Here is a 22,768-nt window from a genome sequence, read left to right as displayed (position 1 = left end):
ACGAACCCTCTCTAGTTTTGACTGTCTAGGGAGTAAAAAAAAAAAAAAAAAAAAAAAAAAAAAAAAAAAAAGCCTGTCATTTTTCTGAATTAGGATATAAGACGCCTGCCCTGAAGGTGGCAAATCAGACTTCCACACGCATTGCCTTCATTTAGCCAATAGCCCGCTCTGAATGTGTATATTACGATGTGCAGTTTCATTCATCAAGGGGATTTCGGGCTCCAGCAGCACGCAGCCTCCAGTCTTGAGTGACTCCTGGGCTTTGGCTCAGCAGTAACTCCTCCATAAAAACAAGTGTGTGCATCTGGCTGTTAGAAGAATTCGTGCTCATCCGGGTAAGGATAAACTGGAGAAATTATTCCTTTTTTTTCCCTTTGGGTGGTTTTGAGATTTTTAAAAAATTGACCCTCTCTTTTGAGAAGAGCTCAGAACTATTTGTCTGAAGTTTTTCCATCCAGGCTGCTTTATCGTATTATCCACTGTCTTGCCCTTTTCATGTAAAATCTACCCTCTTCAAAACATAGTTTCATTTTCAAATTTTAAAAGATTCCATTTTTCTTTCTGTGCATGAAACTTTAAAAATTTAAATCACCACAATTGCTACTGGCTTAGAAGTGGAGTCTTATATTTTTAGGAAGTATACTTTAAAAGTAGGCAGAGGGGAGATCTGTGTTAGCATTTGGTTTAAGAAACAATGATTGTTACATTAAAGGGCGGATTTTCAGACGTACTACTTAATCTACTCTGACAAAGAAGCTATGAGCTCGCTCTCTCTGCCACTTTTCTCCCGATCTGTGTTCTCATGGTGGAATCGGCTCATCTTTTTTCCTTAGGCATGTGGTTTAGTCTGCGTTCTAATGGTGGAATCAGCTCATCTTTTTTCCTTAGGCATGTGGTTTAGTCTGTGTACATTCAGTGCAGTGGCATTTTTCTTGAAGAAGTGACTAAGGCTTCTTGGATGAATTCTGTCTTTGAAAGAGGTGGTAGAATTGCATCAGAAAGGCATTTACAGTAAATGGCTACCCCCCCTTCCTGTAATGACCGCATGTGAAAGAATGCATTAATTCTTGTTTTGAGGAAATGAGAGTTGTAGAGTTCTATGAAAAACTCCCTTTTTTATCATTAGTTAGCCAGGTTTGAATGTTCACATTTTAAAAATCAGGCTCATTTTGTGCTATCTAAATAAAAGCCACAAAGATACAGCTTTCCACTCCATGTTCTACGTGGAGTAACCAATCATCCTGAACTCAAAAAGAGGCAATTATGTTGAATATGGCTACAGTTAATGGCATAAGCCTAAACTAATTTCTTCATAGTCTTTTTTTATATTAAGTTACTATGCCTCCTAGCTATGTTGCTGATATGTCCATCAGGATTTGATTCTCAGTGCGATGGACGATGAAGACTAAAAGGAAACTCCCATAGATGATCTGGTCAGGAGTTCTCATAGAAGCAGTACCGCCCCCTAGGTGACAGAGTGGAAATTTATGAGGCTGTTCTGGTGGTACAATGAAGGATTTTTTTTTTTTTTTTTTTTTTGAGATGGAGTCTCCCTCTGTTGCCCAGACTGGAGTGCAGTGGTGCGATCTCGGCTCACTGTAGCCTCTGCATCCTGAGTTCAGGCGACTCTCCTGCTGCAGCCTCGTGAGTAACTGGGATTACAGGCCCATGCCACCATGCCCAGCTAACTTTCGTATTTTTGGTAGAAATGGGGCTTCCCCATGTTGGCCAGACTGGTCTCAAACTCCTGACCTCAGATGATCCACCGGCCTCAGCCTCCCAAACTGCTGGGATTACAGGTATGAGCCACTGTGCCCAGCCCTAATGAAGGATATTTCATGAGTGAGAGCCAGAGTCCTTAATGTCCCACTGTAGAAAAGACATAAAGAATTGCCCTGTGGTGCACATGACTTTCACCTGTCCTGTTGGACATTCATGTAGGGACAGCTCAGTTTATAATTTTCTTTTTTTTTTTGAGACGGAGTCTTGCTCTATGCCCCAGGCTGGAGTGCAGTAGCACGATCTCGGCTCACTGCAAGCTCCGCCCCCCTGGGTTCATGCCATTCTCCTGCCTCAGCCTCCCGAGTAACTGGGACTACAGGCGCCCGCCACCTCGCCCGGCTAATTTTCTTGTATTTTTAGTAGAGACAGGGTTTCACCGTGTTAGCCAGGATGGTCTCGATCTCCTGACCTCGTGATCCGCCCGTCTTGGCCTCCCAAAGTGCTGGGATTACAGGCTTGAGCCACCGCGCCCGGCCCAGTTTATAATTTTCTAAACCTAGACTTAACTCCATTTTTTCATGAAAATGCAAAATAATTTTTGCATACTTTTAATATACACAGAATAGATTCATTGTCATTCTCTGGTCCATCTATACTACTTCTTTCATTTTCTTGCACTTTTAATATGGAAAGCTTCTAATCTGACTTCTCTTAAATACAAACTTGTTCTTTATAAGTAAGTTACAAGCATCTATTTGAGTACATAGTTAACTGCCTTGAAAATTATTTATATAATGAAATGTTAAGTATTTTTTGTTATACATTGCTTTTTTTAGATTATCTTTTATGTTACATTTAGGATATTCATATTTTAAAGCTGCATGTACAGTAGTTAATATTATCAAAAATTTGATTTTAGAGTACTAAATGGGACATGACAGAATTTTTTGTCATATAAAGAGGGCTTTGAGACTAATGGGTAGGGTTTTGAACCAACGAACCAATCCCTGCCTCAACGTTTAAGGAAGGAGGAGGGTATGCAAATTACCCAGATAGGAGGGATGCTTATCTTCTTCATGAAGCTACCCAGGGAGGATTTCACATGTATCTCATTAATTTGTTCTAGTATTTTGAAATCTTCATATTAAGCTAGTTCTTCTGTATTAATATTTTCTAAGAGTTTTCATATGTCACTCTAAAAACATGACTGGGCCAGGTGCAGTGTCTCATGCCTGTAATCCCAGAACTTTGGGAGGCCAAGGCAGGTGGATCACTGAGGTCAGCAGTTTGAGACCAGTGTGGCCAACATGGTGAAACCCCATTTCTACTAAAAATACAAAAATTAGCTGGGCATGGTGGCAGGTGCCTATAATCCCAGCTACTCAGGAGGCTGAGGCAGGAGAATCACCTGAACCCAGGAGGTGGAGGTTATAGTGAACTGAGATCCCACCATCTCACTATATAGCCTGGGCGACAGAGCAAGACTCTGTCTCAAAACAAACAAACAAAAAAAAACATGGCTGGGCACAGTGATTTACACCTGTAATCCCAGCATTTTGGGAGGCCATGGTGGGCAGATCACCTGAAGTCAGGAGTTCAAGACCAGCCTGGCCAACATGGCAAAACCTTGTCTCTACTAAAAATACAAAAATTAGCCGGGTGTGATGGCACACCCCTGTAATCCCAGCTGCTTGGGAGGCTGAGGCAGGAGAATTGCTTGAACCCGGGAGACAGAGGTTTCAGTGAGCCAAGATCGCACTGCTGCACTCCAGCCTGGGTGACAGAGTGAGACTCTGTCTCAAAAAAACAAAACAAAAACAAAAAATCTATGACCTTTGGTTACTCCCCTTCTATAGAAAAGACAGGCAGGTATTGAGAGAATTAAACTTCTGTAAACTTGCAGAGGAGTTAAAAGCAGACTCAGGTTTTCCTGAACAGTGGACATGGTGGCACTGTCCCTTTGTCATGAACATAATCCACATATGCCATTACAAACTGTTCCAGTACTGGAAGATATAACACATTCTAGGTAAGGTATTGTCTCTATGGTAGATTAAATCATCAGAAATACAAAAGCTGGGTGCGGTGGCTCATGTCTATAATCCCAGCACTTCGGGAGTCTGAGGTGGGTGGAGCACTTGAGGTCAGGAGTTTGAGACCAGCCTGGCCAACATGGCAAAAACCCATCCCTCCTAAAAATACCAAAATTAGCCACACGTGGTGGTGCACACCTGTAATGCCAGCTACTCGGGAGACTGAGAAAGGAAAATTGCTTGAACCTGGGAGGCGGAGGTTGCAGTGAGCCGAGATCACGCTTCTGCACTCCAGCCTAGGCAACAGAACAAGACTCTGTCTTAGGGAAAAAAAGAAAGAAAAGAGAAAGAAAAAAAGAAATACAAGTGTGAGGTTAAGGTACTCAAGCCTGTGCACACATAGTGTTCCCTATTGTTATTTGAGGCTCGCATTTTTAATTTCATAGAGCTTTTTCTTGTATTTCTCGTTTTTTTGTTGTAGTTGTTCTTGTTATGGGCATGTAATTATTCTCAAATATTTCCAGGAATACTAATAAATTGGGGTGTTTTTTTTTTTGAGTTTTTTTTAGAAAAAAAAGTCTCCTCTTAATACTGTTTCTTCCAGAGTCTTTTTGTTGTTTATCTTGGTTTTTCTCTTTCATGTTGCAGACTTTTAAAATGTATATTTATTTTTGATTGTCTATTCTTTTTAAAAATGAAGTGGCATTATGGCTGCCTAGAAGTCCTGCATGACAGCACCTGCCTCTAGCAGGCTTCAGCCTGGGTGCACACAGCCACCCTGAGCCCTCTTGCTGGAGAACTGCTAGACGTCAGAATGAGCAGGGCTTGACTGTGGGGTTCTCTTCACCACACTAGCTGTTTGGTCCTCACTAGACAATTTGTTTAATTTTTTTAGAGAATCATCTCCCTTTTCTTATTTTCGCTCGGGAGTGGGGAAGCTGTAAGGTTTCTTCTTTCTTTTAAAGACAGGAAGTAGTCATGAAAGGAATAATTGTTGATATCCAGACTTTTTGATTCTTCTTCTCCTTTCTACCTTTCTTGCCACTTCTGTCACATACAGTTCATACTTTTGCTGAGTCTGCAGCCTCTTTGGGGTCCAACTGAATAAAATCAACTATTCACTGCCTTGGCAGTACCCGCTCAGAACTCTCTGGGCTGTAAGCTGCCTCTGCTCAGTTTCATCGCTCAGTGCTCTCCCCACATCCTTCTGGCTTCCTGACATTTGGTGAAGTCTCCCAGGCCCTTGAAAGTTGTCGTCGTCATTGTTGTGGGCGGACATACCCCTTTTATAATTATAGTGGGGTCTTCCAGGTGCCCTGACCACCATCATGAAAGGAGAAGTACTTTCATTTGTTGATTTGTCAGAAGCATATCTGAACAAGTAAATTGGAAATACCTTTAGCCAGGCATTTAGCCAGGGAAAAGATCAGATGGAGCACGATGACTGCAGTGGGTACTGGGGTTTGGGAAAACGAACCCTCACAATTACTGGGTTGGGAGGAAACAGTGGGCTGACATTATTATAGAAAGATACGCTTTCCAACCAGTGAAGACATAGCCATTAATCATAGAGCCCCGTAAGAAGATCTTTTAGCTTTGTTGCTCAAAGAAAGTTGCATCTTGTAAAACATACAACTTAGTCATTTAAAAAAATCTTTAAGTAGTGGTACTTGTTCCTGATCTTAATACAAATTAAATTTGGATATGCCTGCTTAATTTCTTCCCTGCCCTTTAGCATAAGAGCTTCTGAGAGAATCTCCTATTCTTCCCTTCTGTACTATTTATTTCTTGGGGCATAGACCCTCATACTCACTCTTCTTTTTCTTACAAGAAGCAATTCACATTCTCCTTTCCCATCTCCTTTGTGGAAAAAAGCTCCAAACCCTTATTAATTATCCCTTTGTCATGTTTGTCAGGTCAGTCCTGAAAGTGTACAGCAGACACTGTGAAGATGGGAAAAGTAAGATGTTGACTAATTAGTTCTGTAACTTCTGTGACATAAGTGGTATCCATTTGTGTCAGAAGAAAGCCTGAATTGATGTTTCCATCTCACACTTCCCTCATTTTACTTGGGAAGCAGTATCTTTGTGAAAAATCCCTGGAGATCCACAGTTAGGGCCAATTACTGCAACATGATGGAACCTTTAGGTTTTTCTCAGGCCTAGCCTCATTTCTAGCACAATACTAGGAGGCTAAAATCTACCTCTGAAATTTGCAAGGCAATACTGACGGATGTTAGCTATTTTTTATGTAGCTGCTTAGAGACAATTGAAGATAGTAAGGGTCATAAGGGCCTTCTCCTATCTGACCTCTGTACCCCTGTAAGTTGTTTACCAGCTTGGAGCTTCCTGTACAGTTCTAGATCAAAGAGCAGGTCCTCTGAGGCCGTGCCCTTGGAAGCAGAGACGGTGAATAGTGAAATGTACTTAGCTCTGAGGGAGTGAACTCCCAGGCAAGCAGAACCCACTTGGGATTTTATTTCTGATATTGACCAGAACATCTATCATCAGCCTATGCCAGACACCCCCTTTCCAAACCTTCTTTCTCTCACCTATTTCGTATAACTTCCTAGAGATGAAGAATGTTTCTGAGTGTGGATTGTCAGAGGTCTGCTGAAAAATGGTGGGCCTAAAAAAGATACTCTGTGACTGCAAGAATGTAGAACACTCCCACACTGGTTCTGGGACCTGGCATATTGGTTGGCTATTACTGTTGAATGAGAGGAGAACCAGCAAATTCCTTCTTTTCCTCTGGAGGAAATACCTTGTATGGATGGTCCCCCACAGAAGAGACAGCCATGGCTAGTTGTGAACTGAAGTAATTCAGATACAGGCCCCATTTGATGGGATCTAAGTGTGCAAATCAAATCGCATTCTTCAGGAGGACATGGGGATGTTAAGACAATTAAGGAAGTCCTACCATCCCTCCATTTTAATGGATGTAAAATTTACATGCAGTGAAATTCACAGACATTCAGTGTACTCCTGTTCCCAAACCCCAGTTAAGAGAGAGAACATTTCCATCACCAGGTTTCCTCTTGCCCCAGTCATTCCCTACCCTCCCTGACAAAAACTTTCTGCTTTCTATCATTGCAGTCTTGTTCTTGAGCTTCCTCTAAATGGAATCATACAGTATATACTCTTTTGCGTCTGGCTTTTCTTTTTCCACCCAACAGTTTTATATTGTTGTCTGCATCATTCTTCCTTTATTGCTGGGTAGTATTCCATTGTATGAATAGACCCAATTTTAAACTCTGTTCTCCTGTTGACTGACATTTTGATCGTTTCACCCTTTTGGCTATGATGAATATTAAGCTGCTGTGAATGAGTTTTCTCTCATTCTCACTCTTTTTCTTTTCTTTTTTTTTCTTTTTTTTTTTTTTTTGAGACAGTCCCACTCTGTCGCCCAGGCTGAGCTGCAGTGGGGCAATCTCGGCTCACTACAACCTCTGCCTCCCAGGCTTAAGCAATTCTCCTGCCTCAGCCTTCCGAGTAGCTGGGACTACAGGCGCGCACCACCACACCTGGCTAATTTTTAAAATGTTAGTAGAAATGGGGGTTTCACCATTTTGGCCAGGCTGGTCTCGAACTCTTGACCTCAAGTGATCCACCCACCTCAGCCTCTCAAAGTGCTGGGATTACAGGTGTGAGCCACCATGCCCGGCCCATTGTCACTCTTTTTTAGGTTTAATTGCTGCACCATACAGTAGGTGTATGTTTACCTCTGTAAGAAACTGCCAAGTCATTTTCCAAAGTAACTGTACCATTTTACACTCCAACAAGCAATTTATGAAAGTTCCAGGTGACCCAGTATCTTAACATTGTATATTGCTGGTTTTTCTACTTATGGCCGTTCTCTTGGATATGAAGTAGTATCTCGTTGTCGTTTTCAGTTTGCATTTTCTTGATGAATCACATATACTTATTGGCCATTTGTGTATCTTCTCTCTTGAAGTGTCTGTTCAAGTCGTTTGAGTCTGTTTTTCTTTTGCCTGTTTTAAAATTGGATTGTCTTTCTATTATTTTGGTTGGTAGGAATGTTATACATATTCTGAATAAAGTATTCTTGTCAGAAGTTTATAATGCAAATATTCTCCCAGTCTGTGGTCTATCTCCTGTTTTTTAAAAGTGTCTTTTGATGAGCAGAAGGTTTTAATTTTGAAATAATTTCATTGATCAAAAATGTTTTGCCTTTGGGGAGACCAAGGCAGGGGAGGATCGCTTGAGACCAGGAGTTTGAGAGCAGCCTGGGTAACATAGCAAGACCTCGTCGCTCTACAAAAACATAAAATATTTTTTTAAAAATTAAAAAAAAGTTTCTATATTATCTGTATTTTTTGTTTCCTAAGTACCCGTTGCCTCCCCAGGATTGTGCAGATATTTCCCTGTGCTTTCTATTAGAAGACGTACAGCTTTAGCTTTTATGCTTTAGTTTATGATCTATCTCTAGTTGATTTTTGTATATGGGGATAAGTAGAAGTCAAGGTTCATATTTTTGCATACATTTTCCCAGTTGTTCTAACATGGATTGTTGGAAAGACTTTCCTTTTTCCATTGAATTGCTTTGGCGCCTTTCTTGAAAATCAGTTTTCCATATATGTATGGGTCTATTTCAAAGGAACTTGAAGAATGTTTGTATAGACCACATGCGGCATGCACTCAAGTCTAGGAAATAACAGTTCACATTGGTCAAGCCTCAAGTGACTGGCATACTCTTTAACTCCTGTATCATGAAACATTTATGTCAAAGATCACTGATGGAAGCTGTATGTGGTGGGAGGCATTTTTTGCTTGTTTTATGAAGCTAACCCTGCTGAAGCCTCCAGAAGTTCCAACATTCCCATGTTAAATTGATGTTCTTATCGGCACAGAAATAGACCATAAAAAGTGAGATCTAGCCTGAGCCTGCAGGCGACTTCAAAAAGAACAAAATTAACTTCACTTTTCTTATCTGAAAAGTTGGATATGTGTGGATTCAAAACTGAGTGATTTGGAACTCATTATAATGAAATGTGGGCCAGACAAAAAATAAACACTCTTAAGAAAGACATTTTTCATGACGTAAAGATGCTTGTAAAGGAAAAAATTATTTTAATAACAAGTATATTGTATGCAAAAGTAGATCTGATTTTAAACAAGCCTTGTCTATGAGTAGAATCTCTACCTGGAAAGGTTTTTGTAAATGGTTTGGTTGAGCATGTTTATTTGAATATAGAACTTTATTTCTTTTAAAAAATTCCTTGATTTGGAAACCAAAGGCTGAATAGAGTAGGAAATGCACCCAAATTATTCTGTTAGAAAGGCAGAATAAATGGTGATGCTCTCTTTTGACACCCTACATTTTAGGACTTTGAATTTGGTGCTTTCATGGTGTGGTGGTGTAGGGAAGTGATTAGTGCGGGACTCTGAGGCTGGGCTGCCTGGATTGGAATACCAACTCTGCTACTCAACACAGGCAAAGGAATCGACGCTCCTGTGTCTCCCCCTAAATGGGGAGAATAAGAGGTACCTGCCTCATGGTTTGGGTTAAAGTATACAAAAGGCTTAGAGCTGTGCCTGGTTCACAGTGAGCACTATGTAACTGCTGGCTGGTAATACTATATTAACTTTATAATAAAAGAACACAAAAAAAGGAATTCGTAAAGGAAAAACATAAAGCAAAAGGGCATTCCACTCTTCTGTGATTCAGCTGTCTCACTCTTCATAATAGACTTCCCAGTTGGCTGATTCAGTCACGTTTTGTTATTAATTCCCATTCTCTCAAAAGGATACAGAATTAAAGGGTTTTCTTTTGAGCTCCTTGGGAGATGCGTGCCCTGAAAATAACCAGGGATGCTTCATATTCGTTACCAGAATTATTTGTCTCTACAGAAGGACTTTACAAGGAAAGACGCATTTCAAGTTTACGTCGTCCTCTCCACTCATTTGAAATACCACCTTCCCAAGCCTGTGTTTGGACTTGTATCTTTGTGCTCAGCTCCTGGCCTCTGTTTCTGCTTTCTCTAGCAGTTTCCTGGCAAAAGCGGGAATGAGAGCCGAGCCTGGGAGAAGTGGCCAGGACAGGCCTCTCCCCACTCAGCTTCCCACCACCACTCGGGCAGGCAGGAAGAGCCTGAACTGTGATCACCTGCCCACATTTAGTAGGTTGACAGCGCCAGAAACAAAATCTGGCTCAGACCAAACATGAAGGTCTGTTACTAATGATGTCATTTCCGTCAAAATCCCGTTTGGGTTGCACAGACTGGGTTTGACTGTAGGGATTGTGCCGCACGTTGTCACAGGAGGGTCATCATGTTCTGTGTAGACCATTGTCTTTGCTGTACATATGCGGTGAAGGCCTATAGAAAATTGATGTCCTTTACTACAGTGACTTCCTGGATCTCACTGTGTGGAAGATGCGACTCCTCACAAGGCCTGCTCAGCGTAGTCACGGTTTTGTTTATGTTCTTAGTGTTGTTTGATAGATGCCACAGACGCAAAGAGCACTGGGATGTGGCGCCCATGACTTGGCAGGCGGGAGAAACACACTTGAGGAGGCAGCTTTCCACTCTCCAGCGGCTGATCCATGCCATCCCAGTGCCCCTGCATCTCCCAGCGGCTCTGCACACACTGCCCACTCTCCACCTCCTGCATCTCACTACGTACTCTCAGTAACTGTCCATCCCTCCGGTGTCACAGAGGGAAGAGAGGCCAGAAGGTGGACTCCCTCAGGTTCTCACTGTGAATCAGCATTCCCCATCTGTGCCTGCCTGGCTTTCCTTGCCTCCTGTTTCAGTGCAAGGGGAGTCCTTCCTCGTGCCCAAGGCCCTGAACTCCATGCCCTTCCCTCTCACCTTCTCAAAGACTTTCTCTTTCTGACCATGTACTTTTTATTCTCCACTGACTTTGTCCTGCGAGCACTGAAACCTACTTAAGTCTTTCCCATTTTAAACAACACAGGCCTTCAGTATCACCCTGCCTTTCATTACCTCTCCATTCACTTCTCCTGCCAGGGCCAGCCTTTTGGAAGAATTGTCTCTAGTTATTCCCTCCCTGTCCTCACTCCTGCCCACCCCTCAGGCTGCTCCAGTCTGGCTTTTGCACCAGTGACCGAGTGGATTCTGCTCTAGCCAAAGCCAGTAGTCTCCCTCCTCTCTTTCCTGTGGGCCACGTTTGTCAGATGCATTTGGATTCTTGTCTTCCTCAACCTCTCAGTGGTGAGCAGGGTTTGATGTGTTCTCCTCCGTGGCCTTTGAAGACTCACCCTACCCTTCTTGCTTTTCCTTCTCATTGCCCTTTTCAGATTCTTTCTATCCGTCTCTAAGCTCCCTACTGATATTCCAGTGCCCACTGGGCATCTGCACTTGGATATCTTGTTGGCACCTCATATCCAAGAGGTTCCAAATTGATCCAAATACCCAAGCTTGAAACCTGTGACCTATTGATCCTTTCTCCTCACCTTCAGAATCCAGTAAGAAGGCAAATCTGGTCAAAATTCTACCTATCAACAATCATCAAACCCATCTACTTTATCTATCTGTCATGTCCTTCTTCTTGGTCACCATTACCTTTTACCTGTATTAATGGATTAGCAACTCTCTCCCTGCTAAATTTCCCCTGATCCATTCTCTGACTTCTTTCTGGGCGATGCTTCTAAAAGCATCCTCATCCTTCTTCTTCCCTGCTTTAATTCTTACCCATTTGTTAAATGTCCTGTACCCAGATGGATGGGGGCCTCTGCAGAGCATGCGTTCTAGCCTGTACATAACCAGGTCATCATGGCACTAACAAGTTTATGGGGAGTTGGAGAAGAGAGTTGTTTCCCACTCCGCAGAACTTTATGAAAATCCCAAATGTAAATCAGCCACTCCTGCCCCAGAGCTCTTGGTCGTGGGCTTTGTATCCCTTCCATCCTTCCTCAGCCTCTCCCATCTGTAGTGACCCTACCCTATTTCTCCCTTTTTACTTATTCAGAGGATCTCAGTTCTTTCCTGAATGTTCTGATCCTTAAGTTTCATTCCTGTCTTGTCTTTGGGTTTCCCTAAAAGCAGATTTTGAAAAAGCATGCAATCTGGTCTGTCTTCACTACTTAAGAGCTGTGTGACCTCTCCGTGCCTCCATTTCCTCATCGGTAAGAGTCTACTTTATAGGATTGTAGGGAAGATTAAATTAATTCATGCACAGAAAGTGCTTAAAGCCCTAGCTGACCTGTAATGATGGTCAGTAAAGCTTGCTGTGATAACAGTGATTACTATTATTATTAAAAATATCACTACTTCCAGGTTGCCATCCTCAACCAATCTAGCTAGACCAGATTAGAGCTCCCTCTTATGTGTACTAATAGCACTGTGTGCCTCCTTTACATTGTAATTGCCAGTTTGCTACAGGAAGGATGATGAAATATTGTTCATCATCCAGCACCTAGCCCAGTGCCTGGCAGAGTTATATAAGATGTGCTCAAGTATTTTTTGAACAAAATTAATGAATCAAATAACTTGTAGAAAGAGCATTCCAATTACGCTTTGCTTTCTTACCTTTAAATAGCCACCTCTTTAAAAAAAATAAAACACGGCCAAGCGTGGTGGCTCATGCCTGTAATCCCAGCACTTTGGGAGGCCGAGGTGGGTGGATCACCTGAAGTCAGGAGTTCGAGACCAGCCTGGCCAACATGGTGAAACACTGTCTCTACTAAAAATACAAAAATTAGCTGGGCGTGGTGGCGGGTGCCTGTAATCCCAGCTGCGTGGGAGGCTAAGGCAGGAGAATTGCTTGAACCGAGGAGGCAGAGGTTGCAGTGAGCCGAGATCGCACCATTGTACTCCAGCCTGTTCAACAAGAGAGAAACTCTATCTCAAAATAAATTAATTAATTAAATAAAACACAACAAACAAAATAGAACTCTGCCCCAGGGGCCTGTCTTTAAATCTGGCATTTCTCAGTGAACTTGGGGAAACCTCTCTAGATATCTAAATCCTGGAACAGTTCTATCTCAGAGCTTCTGCCCAGCTCTAGAATTCTTTACATCTGTGGTAATAGCATGAAATGGGTATCGAGTACATTTTAAGGACACTCAGAGTTTCCCTTATGCTTATGTTTTTTTTCCTGTTAGTTGATGAGAAAATGTCATCATGTTGCTTGGATTTGTAGGTTCTTTCCTAGTTGTGGGGAATTTTTCCGAGCTGGCTATTATGAGAGGGTCTCAAAAAAAACCACAAAGAAGTTCGGTATATTATGTTCAAATTAAACACAGTATCCCTTCTTATTTTCACTTTTGATCTGGATTTTCACTTCTGAGCTGACTTCTATAATTATATTTAAAGAATTTAGTCTCAGAAATAATCCTTAAACCTTTCTCGCATGCCAAATCGGAAACTTATTCAGGACTTCTAATTCTGGTGATTTCTTTCTTTCTTTCATATATTTATAGATGAAATATGTATATACACACATATACACAGATAAGACTATATCTATATGTAAATACAGATACTTAAAATATATCTGTATATATTTTAATTGTGGTAAAATATATAACAGATAAATTACCATCTTAACCATGTTTAAGTACACAGGTCACTGGCATTAAATACATTCACATTGTTGTGCACCCATCACCATCATCCATCTCTGAAATCTTTTCATCTTGCAAAACAGAAACTCTGTCCTCATTAAACAACAACTCCCCATTCTCTCCTCCCCCCAGCCCCACCGCAACCACCATCGTACTTTCCATTTCTTTGAATTTGGCTATTCTAGGTACCTCAGATAAGTGAAACCCTACAGTGTTTGTCCTTTTGTGACTGGCTTATTTCACTTAAGCACAGTGTCCTCAAGGTTCATCTAATGTTGTAGGATTACAACAACATTGTAGCATTGACATGGTTTCTTTGCTTTTTAAGGCCAAATAATATTCCACCGTGTAGAGATACCACATTTTATATATCCATGTGATGGACACGGGTTGACAGACACAGGTTGCTCCCACGTTTTGGCTATTGTGAATAATGCTGTTAGGGACGTGGGTGTACAAATACCTGTTTTAGTTCTTGCGTTCAGTTCCTTTGGATCAAATGAGTTATTGATCCTTCTCTATTGACGCTTCTGTTTTCATGGACTCTTGCCTTACTCTTTTGATCATTTCGTGTTCCTCCCCCCATCGACCTTTGGGCCATTTTTCTGGCAATGTCCCTACTATCGAGGTTCTCATACTTCAGTTGGACCCTCACAGAACTGCTGCCTGGAGAAAACAGTTTGACAGCTGAAAAAATATGATTCATTACCACCTCCTACACACACACCAATTCCTGCGATTTTCTGAAGGTATACCGGTGGTTCCTAAATTAAAAAAGAAAATCTCTTGGTCATATGGCAGATTTTTGTAGCTATTGATACTCTGTATTTTGAAATTTAACTGTTGATAATAGCAGCTTCTTGATGTATCAGTCCTCTAATTGTGATATTGTTATCTGTTTCTTATCATGAAAACAATACATGACAATCGTAGAAAACTTGTAAGGTGTAGAAAAGTATTATACACAATGGCACTACCTGAAAGCAACAGCTATTAACATTCTGGTGCATAGGCTTCCAGTCTCTTTCATGTAAATTTTTACATAGTAAAGATCATATTGTTTTGCCCTTTCTTCTTTGCATTTAATAATAAATATAAGAATTTCTGGCCGGGTGTGGTAGTTCATACCTGAGTAGCTGGGAGACTGAGGTGGGAGGATAGTTTGAGCCCAGGAGTTTGAGGTTACAGTGAGCTATGATTGTACCATTGCACTCCCCCTGAAGGAAGACCCCATCTCAAAAAAAAAAGAAATTTCTTGTTAAAAAGTATTTGCAAATATTTTCATGATTTTATATAGCTGAGAAATATTTAGAGGGTGGTAATTAGCATAAATAGAATTTTTCCAGTTATAAAAATAATATATTACTTACAGAAAATGCCAACCATCTCAAGATTATAAAGAAGTAATAAAAAATCTAATGTCTTTGTCTGCCCTTTTTAAGCTTTTTTAATGTATCCTAATCCAGTATTGAGACCACCTTGTCCCTCCCTTCTTCTCACTTTCTTTCTTACCTGGCAACATTAGTATCATGTTTACATATGATTTTGTATTCAGCATTTGCACTCAACATTATCTTTTGTTATTTCCAATATCATGAAGCATTCTCCAAAAATCATGATTTAAGCATATGAATTTTTACTGTGATCTGGTTAGTCACATGCTCCATTCCACCTTTGGATGTTTAAGTTGTTCCCAATTTTATGCTTTTGCTAAGTATGTCCTTGTATAGTTATCTTCCTATGTATCTGTGATTATTTCCTTAGGAGATATGTATAAACATCTTAGGAGTTGAAACAGTTTTAAGGCTGAAAAAATACATATATTGCTGATTTCCTGAAATGGTTGTCTCACCTCACTTCATGAGCTTTCTTTTTTTTTGTTGTCCATCTTTGTGACTGGTGAAATGAATTTCGGTGTTTGCTCATGAAGTTGAGCATTTTTTTCCATATTAATTGGCCTTTCATATTTTTGTGTTAATTGTCTGTTATTACATTTTACCTTTTACATTCAAATACTATAAAGAATATTATCCTGTTACAGCTATTTTATTTTTTGCTTACCTTTTTATTGAGAGACAATGCCTCCCTCTGTCACCCAGGCTGGAATGCAGTGATGCAACCATAGCTCACTGCAGCCTAGAACTCCTGGGCTCAAGTGATCCTCCAACCCTAGCCTCTGCTAGGACCACACATACGTGCCACCATGCCTTGCTAGTTTTTAAGTTTTTTGTAGGAACAGGGTCTCACTATGTTGCCCCAGGCTGGTCTCCGAGCCTTGAGCAATCCTCCTGCCTCAGCCTCCCAGAGTGGTGGGATTACAGGTGTGAGCCAACACATCTGGCCTTTTTTTGCTTACCTTTCAATTCTGTTTGCTGTTTTTTGACATATAGGGGTTTTACATTTTGTTGCAGTTGGATTACCTTGCCTTTTGTTACTTTTTTCATTGCTTCTATAAAGCTAAATCTTCTTTTCCCATTCCAAATTCAGAAATAATTTTCCACTAATTTAATTTTCTTCCTTTTCTTCTTTTATATTTAACTCTAATCGCCACAGAATTAATTTTGGTGAATCTTATGAAGTAGGAGTTAATTTTACTTTTTCTAGAATATTATCTGGTTCTTGTGTTTATTCAGAATCCAGTATAGCTGTGACATGAACCAAAACAAGTGATTTTTCTTATTTCAGTGCCTTGATTTTCCCATTAGGAGAAATGAGGAAGCCGTGAGTACCAGTGGAAGGACCAAGCCAGGAAGAGGGACTGGAACCATCTCAGAAGCCGTTCCCCTCAGCCTGGAACTTGCCCTGTCTCCTCGCAGATGAGGTAGGAGGCTCAGCACAGGCTGGCGGGAGCAGCCCACAGCAGCAGTGAGGGTCAGTGGGCCTGTGAGTTAAGAAGAAGGTGGCACAGAGCGAGGGTCTCTGGGTCCTGTTTGACTTTTCCATGACTGGGATAAGTAGCCAGGGCTTGGCTAGTTGGAGAGTTACTCGAACCTCAGGTGACAGTTGTAAGGCAGCACATGGTGAAAAAGAGTCCTAGCCTGGGAAAGTCCAAAATCTTGGGTCTGCTTTTCAGTTCACTCACCTATCTCTGTGACATAGCAAAGTCTCTTAACTTCTTTAATTTTCCGATTAGTGGTATAGTTGCAGGAATGAAATAAAACTGGTCCTGATTACTCAGAGATTCATTTACTGATTACTCTTTTTGTGATCTGAATAAAGAGTACAACATCTCTCAAAAGGTAACAATTTGATATTTCAGGAAATTAGAGAAGTTAAGAGACTTTGCTGTATTATGCAGATAGTTGACTGACAGCTGAGCCCAGACCCAAGATTCATTTATAAAACAAAAGAGAAGTACATACTCTGAGGTTTATCCTAAATAAACTAGTCTAGGTAAGTGGCTGAGCTAGGTTTGCCATGAATCAATCTGCTGAGTATATTTCTTGGTAACTAGTTCATCTTTCCTTAATTCAGTCAACAAATATGATACCAAGTTTAGTAAGATGATGACGGATGTCATGTAATACTCCATCTGGAAGACTGTGTGCTTCTCAGCTTCCCTAACTTTTCTTAATCTACCTTAAGCTTCCCTTCTGAAAGGTTTCTGTCTTTCCTAACAGTCTCTTCTTACCGCCAGCTACCTCTTGTGTTTAAGAATTTAAGGAAGATGAGCTAGGAATCAAGAAATACCCAGAACTGATTCCTGTCACTGGCCCCACCCTGCCACTTGCCCAGAGCTGTGGCATAAATTTTTTTAATAGGCTGAAATAAAGATATGAATAGTATTTTGGTATTAAGCATTGATAAAAGTAAAGGCCATGAGATATACCTGCTCTCACCATGTTAATTTTCTATTATTGGTATTAATAAATTATTACTTACTAACATATTCACAAGAATTGCATCGAGAAAAAAAAGCAGCCACAGGCCAAACCTTTTGAATTTCAAATGTTTATATTAATGTATTGTATTCTAGAAAAGTAGAATTGTCTTAAGTAGCTTTGTAATATAAAGTCATCTATCAGCCCATGACACCTATTAGAATGTTTCAACCTTTGTCTCCCACTTTTTTGTTTCTAGACTGAGTGTACTTGGTCTGGTATTTGTGGCATAACTTACAGAACACATAAGAATGATACAGACACTACTTAATGACGACCTAGTACAAGCTTAGATAGCTAAGGTGAAAGCTTCTGTGGCCTTAACATTTTCCTCTTGAAGAATGTATTTGCTGTAATAAAATACAGTGACTACTTGAAATCTATAAACTTATGTGAGGTCTGGATAAATCTGAGCAACTTTCTTTTTTGTGCTCCAGGAACCCATGCACTATATATACAAATAAAGCTTAAGTAAACATCACTGCTGCAATCTGTGTTTTGTTTGATTATATTACGTATTGCCTGATCTTTAAATAATGATGAAAAATAACATAACCATGTTTTAACATAAACCTTGAATGGATATGAACTTAAGGGAAACAGTTTCTTGGATAATTAAACTTTATTGTCTCACCGTGCATTACTTGGGTCTTGTAATATTTTTTAAAACAGTCCTGGGGATTTATTTTTTGAGGCGTCCAAATGAATTATTAGTTCTCAAAAGCCGTAGGATATTCCTGGGTCGATATATCCCCAAAACACTATTTTTAAACTGCTTAGTTTATTTTTCTTAGCATGCTCATCTGCTGCATAATTTTCTTTGCTATGGGTCACATGATTCCTCCCGTCCATAACTCACGCACTTAAAATTCTCACTTCCTGATTGAGCCATCAGATTACGTAAAATGTAAATCAGCCTGAATACCTAAGAGCAGGAATTTTAAGGGGGAAAATGCCGTTTTCTTTTCCTGTGTAATTATTAACCCTTAAATATCAGAGTGAGTGTCTGCTCACCTATTTGTATTTGGAAATGAGAGACTGTTAGGGGTTTTTCTTGGCCCTTCCCTTTCAGATTGAATCAGACTTTGCTGCTTTCCTTATAAAAAATAATGTACCAACTAGATAGACGGTGGGAGTGGTATCGTTGCAGGAATGAAACCAAAAGGGTTCCGATGATTGAGAGAGATTCATGTATTTATTAACTCTTTTCATGATCTGAATGAAAAGTACAGCATCTGTCAAAAGGTAACAATCTGATTTTCAGAATTGCAAGTGGCCATTTAGCCTTTCTGCTGCCTGAAAAAAAATGAAAGTAATTTCTAGCAGGCAGGATGACACTTGTTTTATCACGAATCTGACAATCCAGCACATTTTCTCAGAGCAATTTTGAAGTTGTCATAGAAACAGCATGGCATTTGGAGGGTCTTTTTAGTAGTTCTTTAGCTAGAGTTAATTAATTGTATAACTCTGGATGTTTTTCTTTTTACTCCTGTTCGACAAACAAGGGCTATAATTGCTCAAATATGTATTTTGTGTTCTATATTTTTTGGTGACTGTAGTTTAAAGACGTGATGTTTCGTAAGTGGTTTCAGTAAAGGTTATCAATTGATTTCAGATACGTTAAACTTGGGTTTTTAATTTCTTTGTAAAATTGCACTATCGTTGTGGCACCGGGATTTAGTTTTATTTAAGAAGTGAATCTGGGGAGGTATTTGCACAAATTCAGTTGTGGCTTGCTTCCACTGGTTGCAGCTATCCTTTGCTTTGATTTTGGTGTATTTAGAAAAAGAACTGGGGAATGCAGAAGGGGAAATGTGTCAGGCTTACAGGAGAAAATTGTTTCTTTAAAAACGCAAGAGGCAGGCACAACACCAAAAGCATGTTCCAGAAAAGAAATAAATTTGACTTTGTGAAACTTAAGAACGCAGTGCTCTTTGAAACTCTAAAGTATACTTAAATAAATTCTCCCCTAGGAAGATTTGTGGGAACTTTTTATTGGTGGAAAGTAGGTTGGAGCTTCTATTATTAATAGTAAAACTCTGTGGCAGAAATTCTTGCCAATATGGCGGTTGGTGAGAAAGGAATCCCGTTTCTTGGGCAGGGAGAGGGTCAGAAGAAAGAATTGTCTGTGCTGGGTCTGGATGCTGGGACTTAAAAAGTATTAGATATACAGTGCTTTGTGCTTTTTGTTTCCTTGTATAAGTGAACCGAGAGATGTGACACTTCTAAAACGTCTCATGAGTTTTGTGGGTTTAATGCTAATGCCACTATCCTTACTGTTCTGTGAGTATTTGTTCAGCCACGGGTGATTCAAGAGAGTTGGGGTAGCAGCGTGTGCAGCCAGCAGCAGTCCAGGTGCTAATGTACCACTGGTGATGTCAGGAGTTACGAGACAGCGGTTTCAAAACACTGCAGTAAACAAGGTCAAAGTGTCCCGTTTCGCTGGAAGAAAGTTTGTTTTTATGAGCTGGACAGTACATGGATGAAGTAATTTTTCAAAACAAACTTTAAATTTATACATGTATTTTTTTTTTCCTTCTTTGGATTAAAAAAATTGGCCCGTTGAGATTAAATAATGGTTATGTTTTTAAGCAGAATTATGTTTCATATGTTTTTCCAGTCTTTAATTGATTTTCTGTTTTTCACAGAAGAAATGAAAATAACTTCTGATGTAGGGATTCTTAAGTGCAGTTTTAGAGAGCAAGACAGGACCCAGTACTTTCAAAACACGGCAAGTGCAAGTCACAGTCCCTAGTAAGATATTCCTTCTCATTTTGTGCCTTTGACTCTTATTTAGACAGACGTTTAAGTACGAGAAAGCTAATGGCGCAGATTCTGCTGACTGTGTGGCTCTCGTCTTAATGCGTTTTCCAACCTTGAACCTGAGAATGCCAGAGGATTGAGTCTCTGGACATTCATCTGAGCAGATATCTGCTGGCCGCCTGGTTCGTGAGCTAACAAGTGGGCGTCCCAGGCTTGTGTGTGTAGTCACAACAGTGGAGGTGCCACGTGGCACCCAGAGGTCGACTGGGGCTACCGCGGGGCTTCCCGATCCTCACAAGTGTGTCTTCAGTGTCTGAGATGAACTGGGAACTTGGGGCATCTTTAGAAGCGCAGACATTTGGAGTTCCACGGCAAACCTGGATATAAGCACTCACACAGCTTTTAAAGTGAAAGCAAGGACCTTGAGGAAGGAATTGCCGTCATCTCATTCCCGTCCTGCTTACTGGGCTGGGGAACAAAGTAAGTTCTGCTTGTTTCTTTGTTAATCAGTCTCTCCTGCGTGTTTTTTCTTGCTAACATTATTAGACACCCAATATCTGGCACATGCCAAGTTTTTTCCCCTTCACTGGGAAGTAGGATAGAGTTTATTCAATAACTGATTGCTTCTTTTATCTTTTCCCTCTTCCCATATCTACTGTGCCGGCTTGCTGTTCAGAGATAGGAAGAGATTGAAATTTATTATCAAGGAGAAAACAAAAGGTGTTTTGTTTTGTTTTGTTTCTAAATGGTCCAAGAACTTTGCCATTAGGTAAATGACTATGACACAGACAAGGCGTTTTGCATGGTGTGACCAGGAGTACCTCCAGCAAAGCAGCCCCAGTTCGCCGCCCTGATTTCCATTTGGAAGCAGGCAGAGTGGGTTTCCCCAGCACTGGTGTTAAGGCAGAGGGTCCTTGTGCAGGAATTGTGCAGAAACTAGGTGGGAAGCTGTCATAGACAAGAGGCTGCAATTTAAAAACGCATCAGGAAATGGAAAAGAGCTGCAAGAATATCAGTTATTTAATGATGTTGATCAAAACAAATTTAATATAAAAATGAGATACAACGTATAGAGACCTAACCCTGTCAACAGCAACTAAACTTTCTTTCATGTTAGAAAGTTTTGTGCCATGTAGATTTATGGGCAATGTGCTTAATTGCCTCTAGAAAATAATGAAGCGGCTTCGTCACCGCCGTAGAAGATCCTGTGACACTAGCCTAATTCTGACACGTGGCTCCTGTTTCCCATTTTGTTTGTATCTTATGCTGATCCTCTCTCCAGGGATGTGATGTGGATTGATTAACTTATAATACAAAGTTCTATGGTTTTTGAAGATGCAGAGTAAATAGAGATGAAGAGTGGTTTGTGATTTGTTATTAAACGATCTTCCCTTCTACATTTAGGACTGATTTTTACTGTAGAATTCTTTTTTTATTTTTTTGTTTGTTTGTTTTGTCAACTTGAACAGCAATACTTTGAAGGTAAAAGATGGGAGCACGACTGGAGTGGAACTGGAAAGCAGAAACTAGGGGTCTTCTATGTCTAGTATGGAATATTGTGAATTTAAGGTAGAGCTTCTGTGTCCTGGGAATTCATATTTTATCTCAAAGTGGTGCTGATAGGACTGGAGGTAGCTGTATTTCATTTGAAACATTCCAGCCTCTTTATAGGAATATCTGTGAATTATTAATTCAGCAAACATCTTTAAGTGTCTCCTTTATGTATAGTGTTGTGGTTAGAGCCGTAATTGTTTCACCATTAAATTTACAGAAATTCAGTTTGTAAATGAAAAATTCAGAACAGTTTGAAAGAAGGGCGAATGAGCAGAGTATTACCATCGAAACAGTCTTGTTAAAGATAGTGCCAAGTGAGCAGGACTGTCCCTTCTAAGCTGCCCCTCCTAATTAAAGGGAAAGGTGGCTGCCATCTGTCTTCTTTCATTCAAGGCAGTAGGGGGTCTAGGGTAGAAGGAAGCAACCCCCCCCTTTATTTTTCTCCCACTCTTTTTTATAGTCAGCTTTCTCCCTAGTCAGTGACCCAGAAGGTCATTGATGATCTGTCTGTCTCAGAATGAATAGTAACATAAGCATGCTTGGCACTTGCAAAAAAAGAAAGTTTATAACATGCACTGATCCATTTAAAGTTCTGCTTGAATTATGTCTGAGAGTATTGTAATCTCTGTGTTGGTGTCTCTGCCCTGTTTGTTACCAAGGGCACTACTGGCAGGAAAAGTGGGCAGTTTTACTTTTATTGATTTTGCTTTTCCATGAAAAAATGTTTACACTCCACTGGGCATCATCAGAAGATGGCAGCACGTGGCTGTGTACAGGAGATGTGGGGACGTGCAGGAGTAGTATTCTGAACCAAAATCAGGGACACCTGTTAATGATGATACATCTATGTCATCTCAGGGGAAAGCGTGAACAAGCATGGCAACAGATGTCCAAGCTACTCAGTGGCGTGCTGCAGTTTTTGGACCAGTTATTGAAATTAATTCACACTGTTTAGCTTTTGTTAAGCAATAAGCCTTTTAACCTTTTTCTTGTAAGAATACGTTGCAGGAGAATTTAGTTAGTTTGGGGTCATGTCTTAATTGCTTTGGAAATGTAGAATAGTCCCTCCAACAAAATGACTGCATTTTCTTGCCTCAGTTTCCACCTCTCTAAATAGAAGAAATATCTGCTGCTTTTATAAATTATATAAGAGAATATGAAATATTTTCCATCTTTCATAAGAACTGTATTATAACTGAAAAATTCTCAAATCTTCAGTTATGTTGATTTTCAATTTTTATATACCTAAGCAAGGTGTTAACAGTC

General features: G+C 40.3%; 1 protein-coding gene across 12 annotated transcripts in view; it reads left to right on the top strand.

Annotated features, from left to right (window-relative positions):
- The window catches only part of LOC708686 (uncharacterized), a 255,606-nt gene that overhangs the window by 145,511 nt on the left and 87,327 nt on the right, over window positions 1-22,768 (top strand). For 6 of the 12 annotated variants that reach the window (XR_013415564.1, XR_013415563.1, XR_013415567.1 and 3 more), the window contains one exon: window positions 16,010-16,125. Coding sequence is in view for 3 of the 12 variants with exons in the window: in XM_077997354.1 (XP_077853480.1) it covers window positions 16,121-16,125 (5 nt within the window). In the remaining 9 variants the exon portion in view is untranslated. Of the gene's footprint in view, window positions 1-15,989; window positions 16,471-16,571; window positions 17,667-22,768 lie in introns of those variants that run through there. The other 6 variants (XR_013415568.1, XR_013415566.1, XR_013415565.1 and 3 more) reach the window with 6 other exon arrangements.

Source organism: Macaca mulatta, chromosome 3 (genome assembly GCF_049350105.2).
Source record: "Macaca mulatta isolate MMU2019108-1 chromosome 3, T2T-MMU8v2.0, whole genome shotgun sequence".
Classification (NCBI taxonomy): domain Eukaryota; kingdom Metazoa; phylum Chordata; class Mammalia; order Primates; family Cercopithecidae; genus Macaca; species Macaca mulatta.
This window is presented reverse-complemented; position numbering and strand designations above follow the sequence as displayed.